The sequence below is a fragment of the Cebus imitator genome, unplaced genomic scaffold, assembly GCF_001604975.1.
Source record: "Cebus imitator isolate Cc_AM_T3 unplaced genomic scaffold, Cebus_imitator-1.0 Scaffold18, whole genome shotgun sequence".
Taxonomy (NCBI): domain Eukaryota; kingdom Metazoa; phylum Chordata; class Mammalia; order Primates; family Cebidae; genus Cebus; species Cebus imitator.
In genome coordinates this window covers 17,970,949-17,987,333 of record NW_016107333.1, presented here as the reverse complement: position 1 = coordinate 17,987,333, position 16,385 = coordinate 17,970,949, and the positions used below count along the sequence as shown (strand labels likewise).

General features: G+C 42.5%; 1 protein-coding gene across 1 annotated transcript in view; it reads right to left on the bottom strand.

The window, feature by feature from the left end:
* Positions 1-14,271, bottom strand: part of SLC17A8 (solute carrier family 17 member 8) — a 58,318-nt gene extending 44,047 nt beyond the window's left edge. The window contains exon 1 of the mRNA XM_017516447.2: positions 13,221-14,271. Coding sequence (XP_017371936.1) covers positions 13,221-13,321 — 101 coding nt within the window. The 5' untranslated portion in view covers positions 13,322-14,271. The remainder of the gene's footprint in view (positions 1-13,220) is intronic.
* Positions 14,272-16,385: the final 2,114 nt, after the last annotated feature.

Below are 16,385 nucleotides of genomic sequence, written 5' to 3'. Positions count from 1 at the left end.
AGAGTCTTACTCTGTCTCCCAGGCTGGAGTGCAGTGGCACGATCTTGGCTCACTGCAACCTCCGCCTCCTGGGTTCAAGCCATTCTCTGCCTCAGCCTCCTGAGTAGCTAGGATTACAGGCACACACCACCACACCTGGCTAATTTTTGTATTTTTAGTAGAGACAGGGTTTCACTATCTTTGCCAGGCTGGTCTTGAACTCCTGACCTCGTGATCCACCCACCTCAGCCTCCCAAAGTAGTGGGAATTATGGGCATGAGCCACCATATCCGGCCAATAGATATTTTTTAAAAATTTTTGTAGAAAAATGTATTTCTTTAAAATGAAGTGCATTCCTTTGGCACCAATTTCCAAAGCTATGAGAATGTCCAGTGGAACAAACCTCCTTCCATATGTTGATCATTCTCAGTGCATTAATGCTTTGAGTTTATTGCCCATCCTTCCAGAGGTATTTTGTTCACATATTGGCAAATACATATGTATATTTTTCCCCCAACTCTTGACTTTTTTAAAAATTCCATACGTTTTGGGGGAGGAGGACTTTTTTTTTTAAAGGTTCTGGAGAAGCAGTATTGCAGTGGGATTAAGAGAACATGCTCTGGAGGGAGACAGTCCTGGGTTCAATGCTGACTGTGGTATTTATTAGGTGCGTGGCCTTGAGCAAGTTACCTAACTTCCCTCAACCTCAGTCCCCTCACTTGTGAAAGGAAGACAGGACTATTGGGAACATTAAATGAGTTAAATGAGACCGAGTTACAAATCGCTTAGTGTCACTCCTAGCACTCGATACATAATCAATAAATGGTAAATTTTAAAGAAGGGAAGGAGGATTTAAAATACGATCCCCAGAGCTAGTTTGAGATTTGAAATAGGATCTTATCAGCAAGGATTTCAGTACACCACATTCAAATGGATCTCACTAAAGTGCACCCGGCCAACTGCAGCCCAGTCAGTGCTCTCACAGTACCGGTATCTCTCATTTTTTAAATTAATATTTGCCTCTTCCAGTAGATTATAAATTCAGAAAATCAGGAACCAAAAATCTCTAGCACTCAGCCCAGCTTCACAGATTTTGAGGTATTAATCTATTATGTTTTTGTTTTCTCCTGGTAATTTGACCCTTTCTTATCCCGTGATTTAAGCAGAGAAGCAGTGCGTCTTATCTCAGCAGGGGTCATTAGCTGAACAGGAGGAAAAAAAGATAGTCTCTATGGCTTTAAAAAGCCTAAGTTACAGATGGCAAGCTGACAACCCAGTGGCCACATGTGGCCCATAGCCATGTTTTGTTTATATGGTATACTGTGTATGGGTTTTGCTTTTTTTTTTTAAGAATTTATATTAATTTAATTGGCGAGGCGCAGTCGCTCATGCCTGTAACCCCAGCACTTTGGGAGGCCGAGGCCTGCAGATCACCTGAGGTCAAGGGTTCAAGACCAGCCTGGCCAACGTGGCAAAACTCTGTCCCTACTAAAAATACAAAATTAGCTGGGGATGGTGGTGCAGACCTATAATCCCAGCTACTCGGGAGGCTGAGGCAGAAAAATCACCTGAACCTGGGAGGCAGAGCTTGTGGTAAACCAAGATGGCACCATTGTACTCCAGCCTGAGCAACAAGAGCAAAACACCATCTCAAAAAAAAAAAAAAAAAAAAAAATTAGATTAATTGACAGAGTTTAAAAACCAAGACCCATCATAGTGGCTCACACCTGTAATCCTGGAACTTTGGAAGGCCAAGGTAAGAGGAATGTTTGAGGCCAGGAGTTTGAGGCCAGTCTGGGCAACATAATGAAACCCTCATCTCTACTTTTAAAAATTGTATCACATAAATAAATAAATAAAAATCAGGAGATAGTGCAAAAAAGCAAAAACAAGCACACGTATAAAACCTTCGATTTCTTGTTTATTCTGAAAAATCTGAAGACCTGAAATTATCAAGCTGTCACTCTGTCATAGCTACCATTGGCTCTCAATTTACCACAGTCCCTACCACTCCCTATTGTCACTTCCACAGTGAGCTCAATTGCCATTTAACATCATACTTGCACCATTGCAGTTTCCTTGTAGTTTAATTCAAGACATAAGAAAAATATGTTTTGTACCCATGTCTCTATCAAAAGTTGAAAAATAGTAGCACACATATGTAATAGCCATTATTTATAGCTGTCCAATATATTAATGACTTCTTGATATTTTGAATCTTACTGGAGCAGCAAAAAAAAAAAAAAAAAATCTACTTTTCCTAGGCTCTCTTGCAGCTACAGTGCAGGCACAAGAGGTGAACTCTGCTAAATCTGAAGCACTTGAATGAGATTTAGATACGAGACAGAACAAGAAGAGGATACAGCATGCAGGCGAATGGCAATGCAGATGGTTTCAAATGCAACAGAGGCAACTGGCTCCTCTGTGACTGCTGTGGCAGAATTTCTGGAACAAGTCATGAATATAATCAGCACTAAGAGGCAGGGAGTGGTGGCAGCTGGGTTTTATCCAAAACTGTCTAGTGGTATACATTCTTTGCTGCTTTTTTTTTTTTTTGGAGATACAGCATCCAGATCTGATCCTTCTAGGAAGTCTGAATGATTCCTAACATTCTTTTATTGGTGTTTTGGTTTTTATTTATTTATTTTTTGAGATAAACTCTTGCTCTGTCACCCAGGCTGGAGTGCAGTGGTGCAATTTCAGTTCACTACAACCTCCGCTTCCTGGTTCAAGCAATTCTCCTGCCTCAGCCTTCTGAGTAGCTGGGATTATAGGCATGCACCACCACACCTGCCTAATTTTTGTATTTTTAGTAGAGATGGGGTTTCACCACGTTGGCCAGACTGGTCTCAAACTCCTGACCTCAGGTGATCCTCCACCAGCCTCAGCCTCCCGAAGTGCTAGGATTGCAAGCATGAGCCACCAAGCCCAGCCATATTTTTTATTTATTTATTTTTTAAGATGAAATCTTGCTCTGTTGCCTAGGCTGGAGTGCAGTAGTGTAATCTTGGCTCACAGCAACCTCCGCCTCCTGGGTTCAAGCGATTGTCTTGCCTCAGCCTACTGAGTAGCTGGGATTACAGGTATGTGCCACTATGTCTGGTTAATTTTCATATTTTTTTAGTAGAGACGGGGTTTCATCATATTGACCAGGCTTGTCTTGAACACCTGACCTCAGGTGATTTGCCCACCTCGGCCTCCCAAAGTGCTGGGATTGCAGGGGTGAGCCACCACACCTGGCCCAATTGCTAACATTCTTTACTAAATTTCATTCTACTTTAGCTAGAGCGGATTCTGTTGATTGCAACTAAGAACTTTAAATGATACAACGTATGTCTTGCAAAAGTGGAGACTATTTCTATGGGTTAATATGTAGTGTGTCTATGTCAGGATATATAATACGGTTGCTTTACTCTGTAGGTATTGAATCTATAGAGCTTATTAACCTTTAAGAAGCACTTAGAAAATTTGATTATTGTAAAAATATTTGGGAGAATTTGGAAAAAGAGAGAATATAAATTTTAGATGAAAAAATGTATTTTTGAGCTATGAAAAGATACCAAGAGCAGGAGTCATAGAATCTGATGAATGTTTACATCAAGAAGCAGGAAAGTATGTCTGGGAATGGATCCTGAATGTACTAGACTTGGAGGGAGTAGGATAATAAAGTTGGATAAGGGAGAGTTTGTCAGTATGGGAGGTGGATTCTGAGATGCTCAGAAGATGCTATCCTCTGCTGGCTGAGGATCACAGTAGCAGGTGCTGTTTCAGAACCAGTGGCAATTAGGATTATTGGCAGCACTTAACTATCATACATATGGGCAGGAAATTCAGAATGACAGTTACAGAATCAGCCCATAGGAATCTCAGAGATGTCTCTTAGAACATGGAGCTCTGAGGAGCAAAAGAAATGGGCAGCCAGTAAGGGTATTGCTTCACATACATAAAACCAGGAAAGATCAAGAGCTGATGAATGGGCAGTAGGCTGAGGCTGGCCATCCCAATGGAAAGTCACACTCTCTTGCCCAGTTTAGAATCTAAAGACTGACAGAGAAGACTGAAGGTTCCATGACAAAGGAACCCATAATGCTACAGAAGGAAACGCAGTCGTGATGCCCATAGTCCTTCCCTGAAGGAATCTAGCACCATTAATTTGTGTAAACATACACTGAAGAAAGAAAAATACCTCGATATTTTGGGGCAAGTTGATGTTGATACTCAGGGATTTATAGCATTATCCTGCCTCTGTTAGAGTGGGGCTCATGTAAGTGGAGTCCTGGCCCAGGTTCGTCTCATAGTGAGTTCATGTCCATGGACCCACCCAGTGGTCATTTCCCCATGTATAATTCCCACATGTGTAATTGGAAGAGAGACACCTAGCATTTGGAAAAACCCTTTCAGTGGTTCCTTGACTTGTAGAATAAAACTGTTGTAAGAGAAAAAAGTCAAATGAATGTCCTTAAAACTGGCATCCCTAGGTAAGAAGATAAATCAGAAACAGTATCACATTATGCAGAATGACAGAGATTATTGTACCTTCAGAGATTTAAAGGATGCAGGGGTGGTACACCTCATTAGATCCCAGTGTAATTCACCAGCCTAACCACCTGCAAAAAAAAAGGGGGAAGGGGGATCACAGTGGATGACAGGGAACTACCACACTCTTAACTCAGGCACATAGTTTGCCTATCTTGATCTGGTGCATTCTTTCCATATCCATTAGAAAGGAGTCTAAGAAGTTCACAATGACATGAGATGAACAACAGTAGACATCCATGGATTGTTCTCTCTCATAATATATCCAGAGAGAACTTCTGGACCTGCTGCAGAACATCACATTGATCTATTATGACCAATAGATGACAACATGTTGTTGAGACCTCAGGAGCAAGAATTGACAAGTACTCTGGATGCCTCAGTAAAACATGTGTGCTCTACTGGGTGGGAAATAATTACTACAAAGACCACAGGTCCATCACATGGGCAAAGTTCACAGGGGTCGAGTGTTTGAGACCTTCCAGAACATTCCCTCCAAAGTGAAGGAAAGGTTATTGTGCTTTGAACTTCCAACCACCAAGGAAGAAGCACAATGGTTGGCAGTCCTCTGGGTTTTTGAGGCAATGTATCCAACACTTGGGAATACTGTTCTAACACACTTATTCCGTGACATAAAAGACTACTAGTTTTTAATGAGATCCAACAATAAGAAAGCGTTCTGTAGCAAGTCCAGGCTGCAGTAAGAGTGATATTACCACTAGGGCTGTGTTATCCAGCATACCCTTGGTACTAAAGACACCTGAATAGAAAAGACACTATATGAGGTTTCCGGCAAAACTCAATAGGAGAAATATAGCATAGAGCCTTAGGATTCTGGGACAAGGCCATGCCATCTCTAGTAGAGAAATATAAAACAGACAAAAAATAACTCATGGCATGTTACTGAGTCCTGGTGGAGTCACAGCTTCTGACCATGGAATATCAAGAGACCATGAAGCTAAAACTACCCATCATGAGCTAGGTACTATCAGACCTGTGAAGTCCAACTGTCTGTCCTAAGATGGAAGTGGTCTATCTGGAATCTAACACCAGCAGGGCCACATGGCACAAGTAAGCCCATGTCAGAGGGGCCATGTTTCCATGCGACCTATATCTGCTGTACCAATGGCTGTGAGCTCACACTTGTGGACAAATTACAGGAGGAAGAAAACTCAGTTGGGTCCAAAACTGGTCAATTTGGTAGTTAGGGCGTGTTACAAATGGACTGCCTGCTGCGCTCCAGCCCACCCAGGGATGGCCCTGAAGGACAGTGAGGGCAAAAGTCTCCCAATAGGCAGAGTTTTGAGCGGTCTCCTGGCCACCCATTTTGTATGAAAAGAGAAACATTCAAAGGTAAGGATATACATGGACTCATAGGCAGTGGTGAGTGACTTCACTGGAGGTCAGGGGCCAGATAAAGCAATATTGGAGAACTGGGAAGAAGATCTGGGGAAGAGATATGAATGAGTCTATAAGTGGATGCCTAGTATGAGCTCTCCTGATTGCACATTATCACAAGCCATTTGGAAGAGGCACAAAACAGACGATAGGCAGTTAACGTCAGTCAGCTTCCATCCTCAGTCACCCAGTGCTAGAGCAGTGCACTTGTGAACAGAGTAACCATGGCAGCATGGATGGAGGCTATGTTGGGGCTCCCACTCACCAGGACTGAGCTAGCTCCTGCTGCTGTCAGCAACAAAACCAATGCTGAGCCCATGAGATGGCACAGTTCCTGAGGGGACAAACCAGTTTCTTGGTTACAAGTTGTTTATAACAGACCCCTTCCATCCTGGAAAGGGTAGCAATTCATCCTGACTGGGGTTGACATATTCCATGTATGAGTTTGCCTATTCAAACTACAAGTCTCAGCCAGCATCTCTATCTGAGGATTCAGTGTCTGATTTCTCAACATGGGACCTCACATCACATTTTCTCAGGTCAAGGCACCCAATTTATGGCAAAGATAGCATAACAGTGGGCAGATGAAAATGGGACCCACAAGCCCCACAATATATCACACCATCCAGAAGCTGACAGCCTGCTAGGGCTGAAGAAGCTTTTTTTGCTTTTTTTTTTTTTTTTTTGAGATGGAGTCTTCCTCTGTTTCCCACGCTGCAGTGCAGTGGCTTGATCTTGGCTCACTGCAGCCTCTGCCTTCTGGGTTCAAGCAAGCAGTTCTCCTGCCTCACCCTGAATAGCTGAGATTACAGGTACCCACCACCATGCCTGACTAATTTTTGTATTTTTGGTGGAGATGGGGTTTCCCTATGTTGGCCAGGCTAGTCTCAAACTCTTGAACTCATATGATCCACCTCCCTTGGCCTCCCAGAGTGCTGGGATTACACGTTTGAGCCGCGGTGCCCACCCTCTGAAGAAGCTTCTTAAAGATGCAGCTGTGGCATAATCTTGGAGATGAAGTTCTGGGAAGGTAAGGTGCTATACTTCAGGATGCACATAAACCAACAGTTATGTGCCTATAATCCCAGCACTTTGGGACGCTGAGGTGGGTGGATCACTTGAGGTCAAGTGTTCGAGATCAGCCTAGCCAACATGGTGAAACCCCATCTTTACTAAAAATACAAAATTAGCCGGGTGTGGTGGTGGGTGCCTATAATCCCAGCTACTTGGGAGGCTGAGGCAGAATTGCTTCAACCCGGGAGGCAGAGCTTGCAGTGAGCTGAGATCAAGCCACTGCACTCCAGCCTGGGCAAAAGAGCAAGATTCCATGTTAAACAAATAAACAAAAAGTCCAAGTTATGACATGGTGCTGTGTGCCCAATGGACAGAATACACAGGTCAAAGAAACAAGGGGTGAGAGAAGGAGTGGTCCCATTTGCCATCATTCCCACTAACCCACCTGAGGAATATCTCATCTCTTCAACTTAGGCTCTGAGGGTCTAGAAATCCTGATTCACAAGGAAGAGTTTTTCCATTTAGGAACACAATGGAGATCCCAGTCAACATATGGTTAGGACTGCTGCTCAGTCACTTTGGGGTCCTCATGCCAAGATCAGAAGACATAGCAAGAAGTCACTACAGTGGTAAAGGTAATGGATCCTGATCTTCAGGAGGAACCGGAACTGTCACTTCATCATGGGAGCAGGAAGACATATGTTTGGCACCCAGATGATCCGCTGGAACATCTCCTGATACCGCCTTGGCTAGTTTTTAACTGTCAGTGGGCAAATACAGCAACCATGACCGATTGTAGATTCTAGTCTAGAGGTTATGTTAACCAAAGATTTAGACCTCTCAGGGATGAAGATCTGGGCAACCCATTAGGCAAGCCAACAGAAGTGAGGGGAATCAGAAAGGGGTGGAGAGGAGGGACCAGTCATCACAGTGGGCACTGGATTCTGTCTTAATAACTCTTCTATGGAAGGTTCCTTGGGAATTGCAACCATAGAGTCTTGGAGAAGCTGATCTTGGATGGAGTGGATTTCCTGTGAGAAGCAAGGTGATCTGAGTGGTGCAGTGGGTGGGTTGTCATAGAAAACATAGCGCACTCCCCAGTTCCCCTTATTGGGCAAGCACACCTCTACTTTCAGAGCTGCTAGCAGGTGACAGTTGCTGTGTTTTCCCATTTGCAGCTAAAACTAGGCAGGGTGCAGTGGTTTGTGCCTGTAATTCTAGCACTTTGGGAAGCCAAAGTAGGAGGATCATCTGAGCTCAAGACCAGCCTAATTAACATGGCAAGACCCCCATCTCTATTATTTTAAAAATTAAAATAAAACAAAAAAGCTAGCCAAGTATCAGGAGATGTCTGAGTGGATCACCTAGATGCCAAACACATTTCTTCCTGCTCCCATGATGAGGCATCATGTTCTCGAACTCCTAGCTCAGGCAATCCATTCCGGTTCACCTTGCTACTATGGTGACTCCGTGCCTGGGATTCTAGTCCTGGCACGAGGGACCCTGGAGAACTTCCTCAGTGGCCTCCAAATAAACCCCTCACCTCAGTGGGGCAGCCCACAGCCAATGACTGACTGAGGCAGAGATTAAAAAAAAAAAAAAATGCTGCCTCACTTGTCCCAAAGGAAGGACTTGGCACATTGCCTGTGCTCCAGAGCCTTCCCCTGTGAAAGATCCTGAGAGGTCTAAATCTTTGTGAGCAAGCATCCTTACTTGGCTCTCCTCTCCTCTCCTCTCCCCTCCCCTCCCCTCCCATCTCCTCCCCTCCCCTCTTCCTCCCTCCCTCTTTCTTTCTTGCTTTCCTGTTTTCTTTCTTGCTTTCCTGCTTTCTTTCTTTTTTTGACCAAGTCTCCCTCTGTTGTCCAGGCAGGAGTACAGTGGTACTATCTTGGCTCACTGCAACCTCTGCCTCCTGGGCTCAAGCAATTCTTTTGCCTCAGCCTCCCAAGGAGCTAGGACTATAGGTGCACACTGCCACACCTGGCTAATTTTTTATCTTTTAGTAGAGACGGGGTTTCACCATGTTGCCCAGGCTGTTCTCAAACCCCTGAGCTCAGGCAATCCGCCCACCTTGGCCTCTCAAAGTGCTAGGATTACAGGCGTGAGCCACTGCACCCAGCCTCTCCTTTCCTTTCTTGTTTTTCAGTTTTTTCAGGAAGAGCTCTCTTAATAAATCACATTCTAAGCTCATCCAAATCCCTGTCTCAGGCTGTGCTTTTCAGGTAACCTACCTAAGACAGAGGTGCAGTAAAGCAGGAAAGAGGGACAGAGAAGAGGGCAGGAGGAGGAGGGCAGGTGAGCCTTATGTTTAAATGGGATGGTCAGGAAAGTGGGAATCCTTGAGCAGAGACTTGAAGAAAGTGAGAGAATGAGCCATCAGGCTATTTGGGTGGAAAGCATTTAAGCAAAAGAAACAGATAGGGCAAAAACTGGGACAGGAGTGGATCTGAGGAGTTCTAGTAAGAGCCAGGAGGCCCATGAATCCAGAGTAGAGTGAGGCAGGAAAATGTCACAGATGAAGTCAGAGAGTCTTCTCAAAGTCCTAGAAGGCCATTGAAAGGGCACTGGCTTTAACTCTGAATGAGGCAGCTTTGAGCAGTGGGGTGATGTGATCTGAGCTGGTTTCCTAGAGTCACCCCATTGCAGCCAAGTTGCCTGAGGTCATGCTGGTAGGGAAGTAAAGGACGCTGCAGCAATTGGAACTCAGGATTGCCTGATCTCAGAGAAGCTTTAACACACTCGACTTTGTTGATGGAGCAGGAAGTGCACATCTGGCACATATGTTTAATACACAACTCCTGAATGCTGAGGACAGACACGATGCAGGGACTAGTTTCATTTAAAGGGAAGACAGACATTCTTGTAAGGAGGACAGACTCCCCTTAAGCATTCCTTGGGGAAAGCCTTCAATACTGATACAATTGATTACGAGAACAGTCCATACTTGCCAGCAGGTCCAGAAGTTTCTGGCTACATTGCAGTCCAAGTACCTCCCTAAACCTAAATAAGTGGTGTAATTTCAAGACAGTGAGTGGGAAGAGGAAAAACACTTGATTAGAGAGGTAACAATGTAATAATTAAGAACGATGGGTGTAGAACAACAGGTTTGAAACCCAGCTCTGCCATTCACAAACTGTGTGACCTTGGGCAAGCTACTTAACTTCTCTGTGCCTCAGTTTTCTCACCTGTAAAATTGTTGCTAGATACTATGGCTTATGCCTATAATCCTAGCATTTTGGGAGGCCAGGAAGGCAGGGTAGCTTGAGACCAGGAGTTTGAGGCTGCAGTAAGCTATGATCGCATCACTGCACTCCAGCCTAGGCAACAGAGTGAGACCCTATCTCAAAACAAAAGAAAATTGTAATTATACTAGTCCCCTGTGCATAGGGTTTTTAATAGAATTAAATGAGTTTACAGTGTCTGAAACATACTATTTTGTTACTATTATGTTTTTTAGACATGAACAATTAAAGGACACATAAATGGTCATTTAAATCAAACAAATCTGCCTGTCAGTTTCTGGACATTAATTTCCAAGTTTAATGGTTTCCATGTAATCTATATAATACAACAGTAAACTATAAATGAGTGCATCTTCTTTCTTCCTACACTTCTAAAATATTATTTTACCTTTAGCTGAATAATTGCTCAGCTGCTTCTTATCAATGACTGTTTTCCAGGAAGGCTAATCATGCCTGACTGTAATCAACTCTGTGTGGGAACTCTCAAATGCTTCCCTGTGCGATTGCCACTCCCCTGACAGTGAGGAACACTGTGATTAAAAAGCATCTCAAGAATTCCATTTAGATGATGACCTCAGTCTCAAACATTATTAGACAGCTATGATTTACATTGCCTTCTAAGTTAGAATGTAGAGGCTTACAACTTCCAAATACTCCTACAAAACAGAAAACAGTTCTTTGTGATTTTTTTACATGGGATTCTGTCAACTGGTTTTACATGAAAATCAGTGAAGTGAGCGGGAAATGGCCAGTATATGCCAGGCTCTGGGTAGGGTCCTTTACATATAATTACCTTATACACCTGTGGTTAATGCCAACATGTGGCAGAGCTGGTCTTGATAATTCTGGAGCTCTGCTCAAAGACCACTAGAACTGAGGGTCAACTTGGATCACCGCTCAAGCAAGTCTGTTTTTGCTTCTGCCAATAATTTCTCTCTATAGATCACTGAAAAAAGGGATTTGACCTTGGCTTTATTTTTGCTAAAGCCATTCTACAATTAGGACAACCATGACAATATCTAGCATTTGTTTTGTGCATTCTCTATCTCCAGCACTGTGCTAGCTGTTTTTCTATTGTTCTGTGGAAACTGTTCAAACAGTCCTAGACACATAGCCCAATTTCTAGTTGAGGTCACACAATTTGGAAAATCACTAATTTTGTTATATCCCTAAGCAAACCAATTTGGTAAACAAAAAGATCTGCATGTGGTTCCTCCAATCAAACATAGCAAAACCGGTTCTTCAATCAGTCTCCTATTGAAAAAAGCAATTAAATTTTTTTAAAAAGCAATTAAACTTAAGTTTGAAAAGAAAATTCATATGTATTTTCTTATATCAAATATTTTATAAACTAAGGCAGAGTTTGCTGAGTATAATGGTGACTATGGCCCAAAGTCATGGGTTTTTGGTTCTTTTTTTAATTTTCATTTTTTGAGACAGTCTCACTTTGTTTCCCTGGCTGAAGTACAGAGGTGCGATCTTGGCTCGCTGCAACCTCTGGGCTCAAGCAATACTCCCACTTCTTGGGAAGCTGAGATGACAGGCATGCGCCATCATGCTGGCTAATTTTTTATATTTTTATAGAGGCAGGGTCTCTCTATGTTCCCTGAGCTAGTCTCGAACTTCTGGCCTCAAGTGATCCTCCCACCTCTGTCTCCCAAAGTACTGGGATTATAGGCGTGAGCCACTGCGCCTGGCCTGTGATTTTTATTCTTGACTTCGCCAGATTCCTTTGTCATCACTTGAATAAGCCAGTTAAGCTATTGTGCTTATTATGCAAAAATTCTTTTTGCATTTCTAATCAAATGAATGCCATCACAATAAGATGTTTCCCCGGGAGTGCTCAGTAGAAGGATAAAACCCCCATGAAAAAATGTTAATTGTAATTTTTTTTTTCTATATTTGGCTGGTTTATGCTGCTGTCACTGAGCTAGGTTTTCATCTAGACATGCTAATTTAGTATAGGTCTGATTGAAGCCTTCTTGTTTTTAATTACTAAAATAATGTGTCCAACTCCTTTTTCTTATTAGGAAAGTTTATTAACAGTGATACAATGGAAAATTTAAAACTGACAGGAGCATGTGTTTTAAAACACAAGAAATGGGATGAATCTCAGATTGCCTGGAAATAGTCCTTTAAATGAAAAACTTTTGAAATTTAAGAGATAACAGAAAAGTTAAAAGGACACACCAGATGGCATTTTCACTCACTAAGATTAGAAATCATCATTCAACACATAAAGAGCTTATTAAAGGTATGTTTCACATTTATTTATATCAGAGAGGTAAAGCAGTCATTTTACCTTGCACATAAGGACAACTTATAAATCATCTGTATAACTTGAGAAGGCATTTACTGTGTCTACAAAAATTCATAAATTAAAATGTCACATTAATTCATTCATTTATGGCAAACTCTCTTTTCACTAATATATTTTACCTTAAAAAATATTTACTTTTTGGTTTGGACTAAAATTACATTCAATTCAATGATAGTACTTAACATTTTCCCACTGCAATTATGTGAGATTTTCTGCTTTAAAGAAATTTTTTCAGTTACCTCCTTCAAACTATTGTGTGACTATGCTTCTCTTTGCAATCTATACAATTAGGAACCACTTTATATATTAAATAGGCTAAAAATTTGAAAAAATTTAATTTTCATTTAAAGTGGAAAGATTCAGTGAAAAACTCATAAAAATTATTTAAGGCATAACTATATGTCATTACTAATGAATTAACATGAAATATTATCTCCCTAAATATTTTCTAATTCAATGCCAAACATACCATATGCAATATCACCATCTCTAGAAAGTGCTAATCCAGCTATATAAATAGAATATTTGTCTTAACACTTTCCTAATACAACCCGATACTTTTGATGCATCTGTTTTTCCTCTAGGCATAGACTACTGAAGCTAGAAGGGGCTCCAGAAGGATCTAATCTGACTCACCCCCTCCTCATTAAAGTGTGGTTTTAAAAACCTGATACCAAGTCTCTCACATATAGGAGGCTACTCAGAAAGGAACTAAAGTTCGCAAACTTTACCTTTGTAAAATTCCCAGAGAATCTCCGACGGCGTTCTTCACTCCTTCCTTCCCGGGTTTCAGAATTTTTTCTTTGAAGGTATCAAATGCTTTAAAAGGCATTTTGAATGAGGGGCACCTCTGAGCCGTTAACAGTCAGTCTCAAAAACTGTCATCCTTTCTCATTTCCAGTGTGGGGAGCACCTTGTTTCCCTTGGCGAACACCTGGAAGTCAGTTCTCATGGAGGGAACCACTCAAAATCAAAAAGGAGATGAAACCCAGCCCAGATCTTCCAAGATGAGACAACTCCCTCCTCTCTCTGCCCCACCCCTCCAAAAAGGCAGCCAAGGGGTGTCTGGCTGGGAATTCAGTCCCTTGCAAAAGCTACACTCTCTGCAGCAGCCACTCTCAGACTGAGCGCAGCCTCCCTCCCTAGGCTGCAGCTGGGGACGCTGGCGTGAGCTCCGGACCACCAGAAGTCCTGAGACCAGCAGCAGCATCCGTGGCCTAGCGCCAGTCCCTCCAGCCAGCCGCGTCCCCCTCCTGCCCCACCCCAGCTCGCCTGCGGCTCTCACCAATTGAGCCTTTCCAAGGTGATGCTATAGTAACCGGCACAATACCTGCCCCTCAGCCGCCTGGGCTTATGAATGGGCTCTCAGCCAGCGCAGGCACCCAGAGAGAAGTTTATGAAACATTTACAGTCCTCTGCTTTTCTGAGGTCTGGCCCTGCAGACAGGCTCGCAGCCACCACTCCATGCTTTGTATTCCCCTCGTGAGAGCCGTGAAGCCATTTTTCAGCCAGCCAGTAGCATGGATGTGGTCCTGGAAGGAACCTGCATTTGAGTTGCCCAAATGAAAAACCCAGGCCATAAACATCCAAGAGGACATTTTTTTTGCTCCTAATCAACAGAACAGGCTCTCTCAAAGTATGATAGGTAGATGCCATTTGGGACCATTTAATTGAAGATCTCTGAGCTGGAAGATACTTAGAAACTGCACTTCTCATTGCCCTCAGGAGAAATAAAATCCTTTTTGTTTTTTCCCCTTTTCTCCCTCTAGATGGACTACTTTTTTTTTTTTTTTTTTTTTTTACTTTAAGTTCCAGGATACATGTGCAGAACGTGCAGGCTGTCACATAGGCATACATGTGCCATGGTAGTTTGCTGCACCTATCAACCCGTCATCTAGGTTTTAAGCCCCACATGCATTAGGTATTTGTCCTAATGCTCTCCCTCCACATACCAACAGGCCCCAGTGTGTGATGTTCCCTGCCTGCGTCCATGTGTTCTAATAATTCTGCTATAAAACACATGCACACATATTTATTGTAGTACTATTTACAATAAAATTCTTTATCATGGCACCCAAGGCCTTTCCCTGGGACCCCAAGTCTTTCTTCTTGTCACTCTGCTTTCCACATCCTCGTATCACTGAACTCAGCAAGCTCCCTATTGCCTCTAGGCTTTTCTCAAGATATACCCTCTGCCTGGGTAACTTCTAAGGGGTCTCAAATCAAACTAAGACATCATATCCTCTAGAAAACTGCATGGGCAAGGTGAGGTGTGCCTCCTCTGTGCCTCCAAATCACCTGTCCTCTGCCCCAGCAGGACCTGGCAAGGAGTGGGCATAACCTAAACACTTGTTGAACTGGGGCTGAAACATTGCACATTGTGGCCACATTTATGGGCAGCAGGATGACACCTCTGCAAATGCTGCTGGGGTGGAAAAATACTCTTCATCTTTGAGGCTCCTGTGTTCCAATCCCCAGTCTGCATGCAACTGACAAATCATAGGCTGTAGGCTCTCAGGGTCCCCGGGAGTCAATTCCACAAGACCAGTCAATATCCTCTGCAAGCCACTGTCCAAATTCTCTAAGATTTGAATTAAGTTCAACTAAGTCTGTGCTGGATCCTTGGTAGGCTAACTATTGCTAATATCTATTGAGCTCTTTCTAGGATCTCAGCTCTGTGTTAAGTAAGTACTCTTTAAGTATCACCACAACCTTCCCAGCATGGCTTTGTAGTAAATAACTTCTTATTTTCCCCAATTTTACTGGCAGGAAACTGAGGCAAAGAGAGGTTGAACTTGCCTGAGATCATACAGCAGCAGACCCAGGTTCCAAATCCAAATAGCCTGGCTGCAACCATTTCTCATTCTCTCTCTCTCTCTCTCTGTCTGTCTCTCTCTCTTTCTCTCTCTCCCCCCCCACCTTCCTTTCTACCTCTCTCTCCCCACACATTTACTGAGATGTATTTTGCATTTCAAATAATTCGCTCACTTCAAGTAGACAATTCAGATTCTTATAAATTTATCAAGCTGTATAACCGGAAGTTTTAGAATATTTCCACCCCAATTAGACCCTTCATTTTCACTGTTAATCCTCATCTCTCATACCATATCCTGCAACCACTAATCTACTTTCTACCTCTAAAGATTTGTCTTTTCTGGACATTTCACATAAATGGAATCATACAATCTATGGTTGCTTATGTCTGGCTTCTTCCACTCACTATAATGATTCTGAGGTCTATCCAGTCACAGCATGTATCAGTAGTTTGTTCCTTTCTTCTTTTTTTTGAGTAATGCTTCATTGTAAGCATATACCACATTTTTGTATCTCCATTGACCTGTTGATGGATATTTAGGATAGTTTCTAAAAGGACAGTTGCTTCTAAAAGGACAGTTTCTGGTCACCAACCTTCCCATCATAACCCCTCAAGACTGAGAACATGAAGGTCCCAAGAATCCACAGTCTAATCACTCCACCAAGTATTTACCTGTCTTTCCAATTTCTGAATATTATAAATAGGACTTATGAATATTTGCATACAAGTCTGTGTGAACATCTGTTTTCATTTCTCTTGGATAAATATCTAGGAGTAGAATTGCTGGATCATAAAGTAAGTGTATGTTTAGCTTTTTAGGAAATGAACAAATTATTTTCCAAGTGGCTACAATAATTTACATTCCCTGCAGCATGCAGGAGGGTCTCATTTCTACACATCCTTGCTGTATTTGTTTCCTTTTTTGGTGTAACCAATCTAATGAGTGTAACATGGTATCTCATTGTGGTCTTAATTTGTGTTTCCATGGTGACTAGTGACCATCTTTCCATGTGCTTTTTAGCTATTCATATTTCTTTTTGGTACAATTTTCACTTTTTTTTTTTTTTTTTTTTTTTTTTTT